Below are 12,391 nucleotides of genomic sequence, written 5' to 3' on the forward strand. Positions count from 1 at the left end.
AAACCCACCAGCTGCTCCTCAGAATCCCTATACAGGGTCACTGTGAGTCAGAACTCAGCTGATGGCACTTAAAACCATCTTTACGGAAGTGGACTACTGTGTCTGTCTCCCACAGAGCAGCCTGTGGCTTTGAACCACCAACCTAGATAAAGTCAGTAGCAGCCAAGTGATTTAACAACTGTTCCACCTGAGCGCCTACAGAAAACCAAAAATTCAACAAAAGAGAAACCAAAATAGAAAATAGTTCAGCCAAATCACTAACCATAACACTCAAGCTTACTTAAGTTAATTGAAATAAAACATACTAACAGGCAGGTCTGATTTGAGTAACGAAGTGGTTACGAATCGGGCTGCGAACCACAAGGTCAGCAGTTCGAAACTACCAGTTGTTCCGCGGGAGAAAGATGAGGCTTTCTGCTACCGTAAAGATTTACACCCTCAGAAACCCTGTACAGGGTCGCTATAAGTATAAGGCACATAACAACAACCTCCTTCACTACTGAGGGAGGATCCATTAATTGCATCTTCCAGGCTATTAAAGCTTTCGATACATAAGCCCTACGTGTACTTGCACTTCTCAATCTATAAAGTCACAGAAGCATGGGAGGACTATACAAATAGCAAAAAAAAAAAAAAACAGAAATAGAGTCAGAATGTATCAATCGTGGTACATTTAGACAGTTAAAAACTCAGGTTATACTTTTACCTGCTGCAGAAGGCGTAGTATGGTATTGTTTTGCAGTTGTGGGACATACTGTTGTAACTCTGGTTCCTTTTCGGGTTGTTCCCTAACCCAATTTAGAACCTATAAAACCCATTACATTAAAAATGAATTATACTTTCTGTAACAGACACAAGAGACTGTGTGCAAATACTTCAATGTGTTGAAATATACAAAGGCATCATACAACAGAGATCGGAACTGTAATGCAAAGCTGCTGAGATGTCTGAAGGTGACTGGCAGTGATGGCTAGATCAGCCACACTGCTAATTGGCCTCCAAAGGTTTATCTAGCACACCAGAAATATCCTTGTTCTCAAGATGAAGAAAAAAGACAATGAAATGTGCTGTGAATTCACATACACAAGACAAGACTTTTCTTTAAACAAATATACTAGGTGACTTCACAAAGTTCATGGGAATTTCCATTATTGTTTAATTCTATTTTTCCACAAACCAACCAAAACCACAGCAGGTCTGGCTGATGCTAAGCTAGGAACATGGTCATGTCCTCCCAAAAAGAAACATTAGGGCTTACCTTTGTGACTCTGTCACAGAGCTTTAGTGGGTTAAATTCAACTTCTAGCCAATTGTAAAGATCTTTCACTTCCGGGACAACGTACTGAAGGACATTGAATCTGACCTACAAACAAACAAAACAAAAGGGACAATTGCTGAAGAAAAATTTCCAACTGCAATACTGGATTCAATATAAAATAAAATTATAGACTTCAAATCTGGAAGAAAAAAATGACTGAAAACTGTCTAACCTTCAGTCCCTTTCAATTTAGCAAAGAGCAATCCAAAGTACTAGCATATTCAATCTCTTGCCCCAAATCACTCATCTACCTAGAGTGAAAAGCAATTCACACAGTAATAAACAGTTACCTACAACACACACGTAAATTTCATATGCATCGTGATGAGCAAAAGTAGTTCATACATCATTTTAAGTCTTAATACACAAACAAGCAGAAGGAACCTGTGGCGTCACAGCATCAGGACGATGGCTAGTCTCAGGTAATAATATTCAGGAGCAGTGACTGGAAGGGACCTTTTGAGGACTCGCCCAACTACTTTTATAATTTGTACTCTTTGTCATAAGGTTTCTAACTTTACATGTGAATAAAACTCAACTTCCTTCCACAATGTAGACTACATTTACAAAACAGAAAAGAGTGGAATCATTTTATGAAAACTACACTTCCCACTGTGCTTCTTTACAGCGGGAACTACATCTGGCCTCAATCCTTCACATGCCAGAAGCAGCTGCCCCAAGGACAGAGCAAGACCTGACTATGAGGACAGGAGGCTGTCCCATCCAAGCTGGGTCCCAGACTCAGCTCACTCCAGCAGTGTCCAGCCACACAAGAGGAAGATGACCTCACACCTGGGCACTCTAGTCTAAGTTTTACTGCAGTGCAAAACAGCTGTTGTGATTGGCATTCCAAACACTGGAATACACCCTTGTAAGGACCCTTTAGTCTTTACTGGGGTAAGATGGCTATAGATACTCAAATAAAATGTTCCTAGCTCTAATTTCATTCCTACCAAGCAAATTACTTGGGTTTCTCCACTCAGCATCTCTGCTTCCGATACAGAATGTGCCAAGATAGGTTAGACCGGTCATTCTACATGCTCCGGAGATATAAAATCACTATTCACAAATTCTGTTACACTATCCCAAACCCAGGTCTAATACACAGGACTGACTCACCAAGATACTAATGCCCCTTGGCAGCTAGCTAATCTGGTTACCTACACCACCTTCTTTGGGAAGAATGAGAATCCAAACATGGAATCCTCAGTCAGTTCCTAACAGACCACTTTACACTCAACGTGTGATGTGCATAGACTTGCTCAAGGGCAGGGTAGACTTGGACATCTAGTTTGGCACATTTTTCATTAAAAAAAATCAGAACACTGCTTTTGCCTTTTATTACAAATTATCTTCACATTTGCCCCATAAACAATGTGCCCAATAAGCACACCAAGTTGAACTTTGGGAGCGGTGCAGCAGAATCAAACATGGAGGCAGTCAGTGCTGAGAAAGGAACTAGTATTTCTATGATACGGACGTGCTGGACAGCCCAGTCTGAATCTCAAGACTTCCGGTTCAAGCTCACCAGCCCCCCTCGGAATCCCTATACAGGGTAGCTATGGGTTGGAACTGACTCGACAGCACTGAACAACAACAGCCATAAACTATTTAACCTGACCATGATGTTTTCTGTTCAAAGCTATGAAAATGCTCAAACTGATACCAACCATATCATTAATCAGGCCAATTCGTGTTGGCGGGGCCTGAAGCCCCAGAAGCGTTGCAAGGCGGCGTTGTTTTTCAACGATAATACCATCCATATCCAGGAGACGAGCGATATCCGTGCGCTCAGGGGTAATGGGGATGGAAAGGGTGGCCAGCAAGACTCTAGTAGACATTCTGTGGAGACAAAGCTACACTTGTTACACTTGTGAACGTCACCTGGTAGGCAGAAAAGCTTCTCTCTTCAATCACCTGGTAAGAGATGCTGGTAACATTTCACCACCAAGGGTAAACTACATTCATTATATTGGTATACTATTATACCACCACATTAGGAGCGTAATTAAAATTACTTCATACTCCATACTAAATGAATACTTGGGAAATCACTCACTCAACTACTATAACTGTTTTCCAGATATCTAATGACTCGACAGCACTTAACAACAGCAACAAGACGGCTGTGTTTAAATGGGAGTAAAGGTACATTTGCATACTCCATACTTCCTTACAAAAGGAAACTCAAAAACTAAAGGAAAAAATGACTAAGAGAAAAAAAGCTCACAAGGGGCATAGTATATACAGTTTCTGAAGCTTGCATAAATCTCTGCAGGAGCAGAAAGCCTCATGTTTTCTCCTGCGGAGTGGCTAGTAGACTCCAACCATGGACCTTACAGACAGCAGTTTACTGCTTACCCTACAGAGCCACAGAGCTCCCACCAAACAGGCTAAATAATGTTAAAAAGAAAAAATAGTCTGTAAATTATTAGTGTTATTACAGACCCACCTACACACACATACGGACTTCTGGTGTGGTGGCTGAAACCTATCAGCAGCTCCTCCTTGGAAAAACCCTAGATGGGGTTGCTATGAATCAGACCATACTTGACAACACTTAACAATAACATATACATACATGGGGGGAGAGAGCTTCCATATGTTTTTTGGAAAATTTCATTTTCCCATGCATTTTTGAAGTACCCTCATATACACATACATACACACACATCCCTCCCAAGCCTTCAACAGATATTATTTTACAATATGAGTAAAAAAAAATTATCCACACTGTTTATATTAAAACACTCATCCAAACCCACGGCGGATGACAACACTGGGCATGCACATGAAATGATTCGGTTGAACAGACAAGTGACAGTGGATAAAGTGGCAATCATTTGCAAATCAGCCATGCCTCTGCCTATGACAGAGTTGGGTTTTGAAAAGTTTGTGTGAGACAGATACTGAAACAACCCATGGAAGAGCATAAAGAAGAGCAACTGGACACCTGCGAATAAATCTGGACCAATACTAGAGAGGAAGGTAAAAAATCTTTTAAAAAATCGTTACTGGTGACAAAACATGAATTCATCTCTATGAGCCTGAAAATAAACGGCAGAGTAAGGAATGGAAACAACCTCAATCGCTGACCAAGAAAAAAATTCAAAAGTCAACCATCAGCTGGAAATTGATCCTGACAGTTTTCTGGGATTCTCAAGGGGCCAAAATTGGAACACTATCAGAAAAAAGGTTCAACAATCAACAGTGCTTGTAACAGTGAGATGCTCACACCTAAACGTCAGATTAAAACACAGAGGACACCTATCCAAGTGTATTGTGATCTTATGACAATGCACATCCCTCACACCTCTGCCCACACTGTTGATAATACAAAAACTTCCTTTTGAGGTGTTAAAGCATCTTCCCTATAGTCCTGATCTTGCTCCATGAAAGCTACACCTGTTTGTTCCCCTGAAAGCAGTCTTTCGAGGGCAAAGATAAAACTTTCATGAAGAAGTAAAGATAGAGGTGTACTTATGGCTCACAGATCAGCCTAAAGCATTTTTTTAATAAAGGAATACAAAAGCTTGTTTAAAGATGGACAAAGTATACTGAAAATCAAGGAGATTATGTCAAAAAATGATGTATTTGTCTTTTCTAAAAGTGATTCAAAAAAAATTCTACAGCCAGAGTATGGGTAATTTTTGGCTCATTATCACATAGAGTATTACTGGATGGGAGCTAAGCAGTTTCTGTCTGAATTTTACGTAAGATAAAGTCTACAGATTTGGATGGGACACAACACTTTCATGATGATAGTCTTTCCAAAAACGTAACTAATTCAGCTGTCTCAACTGGGCTTTGGGTAGTACTGGCTATCAATGAGACAAAAGTCAGCTAGTGAAAATAAAGAGCGTTGCCCACAAAAAGCAGTGTGTGAGACATTTACTGTGGAAACACCCTACCATGTGCCGAATGATCCAACCAAAATGTCCAGAGTGGTAAGGTCGAGAAAGCCTGACCTAGCACATACTACCAGAGGTTATTGGTTTTTCACCTATCCAACTGCAACATTCTTACCGTTGCATCTCCTCTTGTGTAAGATTCTTCCTCATTTCTCTAGACAGGTGATAAAGACGATGGAGTGTGGATGCATGAAAAAGAGCATTTCCAGATTTCCAAAACACAGTGGAGACTTTGTTATAGTAATTTGCCATCAACTGAGGTTTCGGTGGTTTTTTAGACAAGGAGAACAGTCCATGAATATCTTCCACAGCTTTGAAAGCTTCCTAAAATTAAAATAAGTTAGTCATTGACTTCTAAACAAACAAAAAATCGAACTCACATCTGCATGAAATATGAAACTGCTAAGAAATTTAAAAGCAGCAAATAAAGTGCCTTCATGTGTAGTTCTGGGTGATCAGTGTGTGCAAAGGTTCTTTTTACTCATCTACTTTTTTCTATAGTGCGCATGTTTGTTTTCTACTGAGTAACTTTTTTCCCTCCTCTTTTAGTTCATTGGGTATTTTTATATGGGTATCCCTACACAAAAGGAAAATACTATAGGGAAAGAATGGAAAACCAAACCATGTTTCATTTATCTAAATGTTTTTACTTATCTAAAGAATACCAGTTTCACTGAGTACAACATTCCTCAAATTATCTGGACAAATTTTGTTTTTAATTTCCACTATGTGGTCAATCGATATTTTTTATGAAACCTAGTAAAATTACTACTAAGTATGGAAAAAGACAAACTACAATTTTATTATTATTAAGACTAAATGGACACAAAGTTACCACAAAATTTTCTGAGTGCACATTCTCGTCTGTACATATTCCATCAGAGACTAGTAACCAACATATCCAGAGTGGTACCAGTCCATAGACGACACTCACGGCTGCACTGCCAATGTTCTGTTTCAGACAGAATGCAGCTGTGTACAGAAGAGGTCTAGATCACATATAAGGAGCTAGAACCAAAATATTTCCTGACCAGAAACTCTTCCTACACCCATTAAGCAACTTTCAAACTTACATTATCTATTAATTAATAGCAACTAAGATAAAGATACTCATTAAGAGAGAGAAAAAAACACAGCTTCTACTACTAAAAAGAAAAGCTCCTCTAACTCAGAACACACCTGCCACAGCTCCATGCTGATAGCACTGTCCAACTGAACAAGTCTGGTTTCCAGATGCATGGACTGGCTCTCAGGGTTGTTGAGATTAATGGCTGTACTCTGGTTATGGTGGCGTTGAATCTGCGACAAGTGCATCCTCAAATTGTCACACAGCTTTCGGAACTCAGCCTTACGAGTGTATTGGAGGCAGAATTTGAAAGCTGTAAAGCATATTTGTAAAACTGAAATTCTTTTGACAGGTTTTATATATTAAACTCAGTTATTTTAACACAATTCGTCAAATGCATCACCAGTCGTTAGAAGTGACTGGCTCCACCACTCCCTTCACACGCCCTATCTGTTTGTCTGAATCAGAACAAAACAAAGAAGCATAAAAGGAGTCATCAATGCTGGCCAGACTATGGTTCTTGGACAGTTTACAATGGGGAAATCTATTAAAATTTAGAGTTAGGAGAGATTTATCTTTCAAAGATCTAATCTCTCAAATCCCAAGAGAATAAAAAGGGTCTCAAATACACTTACATGTTTTGTACTAGGGCTTCAAATGGGTTTGCATCAGTTCAGTCATGACGAACAAAGCATGGACCCAATTTGTATAATGTGGCTTTATCAGAACAATAAGCAGAACAGGACCAAGTCCAGGTCAGAGGCCTGAAATGGGAGACTCAGGAGGGGCATGTTGAGGCCATTCAGGAGGCTGATGCAGCAGACTGTAAAAATGCCAGGACAATGGGGAGAGCAACCCATTCAAAGTGGCATGGTCCACCACCATCTCTGAAGCAGGCACTGCTGTCTCTTCCATCAAGAGACTTGGTACGTAATGTGCACACTGCCCTTGTTTTATAGCAAAGAAATTCCATTTCTAGCATGACACAGACCCATAATTTTTCCCATTCTAGTTATCATTCTGGTATACCCACATTTTACAAATTTGGGTCCATTCCCAGTTCACTTTGTTGGCCATGACGGAACCAGGAAGCACCAATCTCAAGGCCTGTTTTATGTTCTAGTTACTAAACCAGCACAATGCAGATTGAGGGGTTATGGGGCCTAATTTCAACTGTGTCCACAGATGTAGATATAATTTACAACTACTTGCTTGTCATTAAAAATCACTAAGTCCTGGTGTGGCACTGTGAGTTAATGTGCCAGACTGCAAAGCCATTTGAACTGCAAGGTCGGCGGTTCAAGCTCACCAGCTGCTCTTTGGAAAACCCTATACAGGGTCACTATGGGTCGGATTCGACTCGACGGCACTTCACAGCAACAAGCAAATGTGTAATACTAAGTTTGTTGCTTTGTCCTTCTTTTAAAAACGTGGTACTACTTTTATTTCAACAGGTTTTAAACCAAAGTGATACTGTTTAACTTCAAGTAAATATTCCCCAGTTTAATTTGTTCAGTGAAAAATTCCTAAATACTAGCCATGTCAGCCAAACAAAACATATATTTTAACATTCCAAGTAAAACATTCTTAGTCACAAGTCATTTCAAACTTGAATGACCTAATGCCAATGCCTCTCTATCTGAAACCGGCCACACGAGCTTGTGCTACAGCCACTCCAGTCAAAAAGCTGCACTGACAACAGGAAAGAATATCAAGTGACAGCACAGGAAAGAAAGAGACTAAGCTAGAAAAATCACTTTCAAGGCCATCCTTTCCCCAGATTCCAAGTGGTGAACCCAGAAACATAACTAAGTGTCTACCATGATGATCCTAAGTCACTGAGAAGGATTACTTCTATATTAGTCATACACTGTTTCAGAAAGGAAAACTAGGTACTTTTCAGAGAATCTCTGAAGTGCAGAGCTTAGAGACCTTAGAGACGGACTGTGCCCCATATGTAGCATGCCCAAAGACATGGAAGAACACTGACTTAGTTCACCAGAAAGGAATCAGAAATTCCATTTTACTTTTTCAGTCACCTGGAAAATTCTCAAGATTTTTAAAAGATCCTTCAAACACTACTGGAGTAAATTTTATTATGAAACCAACTTAATTAGTGAAATAATTTCTTACTCAGTCCATCTATAATTATGCAATATCTTACTTACAACAAAACATGTGGAAATATTATTTTAGTAGTTAAGAAAATTGTTTACTAGCTAAGTAGAACAGTGCTTATTATTAGTTAAGATAAACTCTTTCAGCAAGGGTAAAAATTAGTTCATTTTTTAAGTACTATGCAAAAACATTTCCATTTTAATAACTGATCTTATGCAAAATCTATTTCTAAATAAACTTTCAAAACCCGTTGGTTGACTCAGATTCCATGTTCTTGCTTTACCTTGCTGGGCGATATCATGGTAGAGGCGCTCCACTCTAGAATTGTTCCGCAGAAGGTCCAAACACTGCCTGTAGGACTCCCACAGGAACTTAACCCAGGGAGTTAAAAGCAGTCTGTCGGTTCGATCCTGAGTGTCTTCCCCACTTACAGCACTCAGGAGAACACTACAAACACAGAGAAGGACATTGGAAACCATTTTAGAACAGTATTTCCTACCGTGGACAATGTTGAGCATAAACTAATACAAAGTCTTCCTAGAGCTTTGTGCAAACTACTGTTGTCACTTATTATCTAAATACCTGAATTTCCCAATCTGCATTACAAATGTTTAAATCAGTAGACATCCTTCTATTACTTTAACAGATTTCTCAATCATTCTTATGTGACCTTTTTAGTTACTACAAACTTTAAACAAAGATCAGCAATCTTATGACTAAACATCTACTTCAAATAAGGATGATGGAGACACAAATAAAAACACTGGCTTAACCATCAAAATTATTATTGGAGGTTTATCCCAGATACCTCTCAGGAGTTTGAATATTATCCAGATCTTCTATATCTAAAACCATCTGCTGGGATTCTTCTTTTGCAGCTTCAGTTTTTTCTTCTGCCAATTTCAAATATGCCCTAACAACATCCTCTAGAGATTTGATGTTTACCTAAACAAAAACAAAATCAAAACGTTAACTTTTTTTTCAATGAAATAAAATGCTTAAAACAGCAGGCTCTGTGGAGCATAAAATATATTCATTTTGAAAAGTACATTCCTCTAAAAAGTACTTAAAGCACTTACTAAAAGTAGAAAACCCAATTTTCCTCTTACCTGCTGACAAATATTCTTATACTGGTATAACCCTTCCTTTGCCAGGTGGCTCTTGCGAAGATCCACACAAAGCTCCAAGTATTTCAACATAATAGGTTCGTGTATCTTTTGCCATGTTCGGTGTTTCTTACTTTTCATAACATCATAAAGGACATCCAAAGCAGGCTGCTTTTTGCCAACTTCAAGAAACTCTAAGAAAGTAATTCAAGGGAATTAAAATCAGTTATATAATATACAGAAGTTGAAAGTTTCCTTTGTTTAACTAGCTGCTTTAGTTTCTAAACTCTACAATTATGACCTACAGATTAAACTGGGTTTCACGCACTTTTGTTATATCAACCACATCTTTCCAGGTAACATTAAGGGCACAAGAAAAAAAAAAACCCATGTGTAAACCTGGAAAGGGAGTCCCGGTGTGGCGCTGTGGGTTAATGCTACAGACTGCAAAGCCATTTGAACTGCAAAGTCGGCAGTTCAAGCTCACCAGTTGCTCCTTGTAAATCCTGTAGAGGATCGCTATGGGTCAGAACTGAATCAACGGCACTTAACAACAACAAATCTAGAAATGCTCAAGTATGAGTCCAGTCACACTGATCTGGCCTGTGCCATTTTCTAAAATTGCCTTTGATCCTTTGTGAAGATCAGTTGATCATATTTGTGTGAGTCTACTACTTTTGGGTTCTCTATGCTGATTCCTGGACCTATCTGTTGATTCTCTCACTAATTCAATGCTTTCTTGATAAATGTAGCCTTTAAAGTAAGGCACTGCAAGATAAGCACTAGATCAATTTGAACAGCAAGGTCAACTGGTCAAATCCACCAGTCATTCCTTGGAAACCCTATACGGGGTCGCTAAGAGTTGGAAGTGACTCTACTGCATTTAACAACGACACAGTTACTAAGTCTTAAAACCAGGTAGTGTGAATCTTCCAGTTTTGTTCTTCAGTCTTGGGCTGGTATTCTAGTCTAGGTCCTTTTCATTCCATATCAGGTCAAAATTTGTTTGTTGATATCTACAAAATAGCTCACAGGAACTTTGACTGCAATAACATCTAATCAACAGATAATCTTGATAATATTGTCTCCTGATCCATGAACATGGAACCTCCTACAACCCTGGTCTAGGACGGGAAAAATAATAAGACAAATTCCAATTGTGGGACAGTCTACAAAACATCCCACCAGTACGCCTCAAAACTGTCAAGGTCATCAAAAACAAGCAAAGTCTAGGAAACTGTCACAACAAAAAGGAGACTAAGGAAACAAGACTATGTAATATGGCATATCCTGCATAATGAGACTGAGAAACAGAACAAGGATATCAGGGAAAACTGAAAACATCTAAATAAACCATCAACTGTAACTAATAATTACATTACAGAGCAAAGAAACCATCGTTCTTTTTAAATATACTCTTCCCAGAGTGTGAAGGTATTCTGTCTGAGGCAATGATGTATCCAGTTGTAATCTTAGGCTTTATGCACAGTGTTCACTGCAAAAGACTCCTACCACATACATACCCTTCTCACCAAGACTAAAAATGTCCTTTTCTCATTTTCCATTTTGTTTTCTTTTGCACAAGTATTACGTAGTCTAAAAAAATATTAGCTATCCCAAGTCATCTGCCTAAAATACAACTTGAAATTTAATGATTCCCAAAAATCTTTCTACTACACATATGAAAAGTAATCTGAGAGCACTATAATGCTAGTATATAAAACTAAAAACGTCTTAAAATATATTTTAATAAATCATTGTTTATTCTCTTCAAAAGACTCTTGGACAAAGAATTTTTTTTTTTTTACTTTAAGCATTAACCCAATAATGTCTAAAAATCTACCATGCATCTGCTAGGCAAAAACAAACACCATTTGGGGGCTTTACTAAAGGTCCCACTTCTTTCAACTCTCCCAATATTCCTTCTTCTAGAAAAACCACACAAAATACTGCAAGTTTCCAGTATTTCAAACAATCTGCATCAGGACAAATCACAAACAACATACTGAATATTAAGTATCATCACTTAATACTCTAGGCCACTCCTTCTAACATCAAAGCATATCCTTCACATGAAAATGAGAACCCAAACCCTCTTCAATCAATATCACAAATCAATAATCTAATCATCTACTTTTAACTGAATCAATCTGACTACATACAAAAAGAAATGCTACTAAATGAAACAAAAATGCAACACAATCAGATACTTTGTTGGAATAATAAACCTTCCTTGTTTTAAAGGGGGGGGGGGGCTTTTTTAAACAATGCAATGCAACCAGAGACTCTGTCGTAATAATAAATTTTTCTTGCTTTAAGGTGGGGGTGGCCCTTATTTTCTTCCTGGAGTACCCCCAATATTATTTTCTGATACCCTAGATATTTTAGATTTTTTTAAAAACTAACAAAAATCTTTATTAGTCAAAACTTTTTATATTAGGAAACTCACATCAGCAGCACTAAAAGGACCCATCATAGGCAGGCAGCCCAGGCCCACACTAAGGATTATTGCCACATAGAGTCCTGGTATGGTGCTGCCGGTTAGGGTGCTGCACTGCATGGTCAGATTTAACTGCAAGGTCAGGGGATCAGGCTCATAAGCCGCTCCTCAGAAAATCCATATAGGATCACTGTGAGTCCCAACTAACTCGACCCAACTGACTGGATGGCACTTAGCAACAACTTGCTACACATGCTGTCAACATGCTTGCAAGCTAGAACAGCAACCGTCAGCTAGCACTGTATGATGGCAAAATACAAAACGGTCTGAAAATCATTCACCTTCCCAATCTATCATTTTAAAAGGAGACAGATGTGTGGTTTCTCAATGTCATTGTAAAAAATAAAATTCGGGGGGGGGGGGGGGGGGGGG

General features: G+C 38.7%; 1 protein-coding gene across 1 annotated transcript in view; it reads right to left on the reverse strand.

The window, feature by feature from the left end:
• Positions 1 to 12,391, reverse strand: part of EIF3A (eukaryotic translation initiation factor 3, subunit A) — a 33,261-nt gene that overhangs the window by 17,412 nt on the left and 3,458 nt on the right. The window contains exons 2-9 of the mRNA XM_006831400.1: positions 9,523 to 9,713; positions 9,222 to 9,358; positions 8,697 to 8,860; positions 6,409 to 6,608; positions 5,345 to 5,553; positions 2,989 to 3,160; positions 1,259 to 1,363; positions 707 to 805 (exon numbers count right to left, since the gene is read on the reverse strand). Coding sequence (XP_006831463.1) covers positions 707 to 805; positions 1,259 to 1,363; positions 2,989 to 3,160; positions 5,345 to 5,553; positions 6,409 to 6,608; positions 8,697 to 8,860; positions 9,222 to 9,358; positions 9,523 to 9,713 — 1,277 coding nt within the window. The remainder of the gene's footprint in view (positions 1 to 706; positions 806 to 1,258; positions 1,364 to 2,988; positions 3,161 to 5,344; positions 5,554 to 6,408; positions 6,609 to 8,696; positions 8,861 to 9,221; positions 9,359 to 9,522; positions 9,714 to 12,391) is intronic.

Source organism: Chrysochloris asiatica, unplaced genomic scaffold (genome assembly GCF_000296735.1).
Source record: "Chrysochloris asiatica unplaced genomic scaffold, ChrAsi1.0 scaffold00003, whole genome shotgun sequence".
In the NCBI taxonomy this organism is placed as follows: domain Eukaryota; kingdom Metazoa; phylum Chordata; class Mammalia; order Afrosoricida; family Chrysochloridae; genus Chrysochloris; species Chrysochloris asiatica.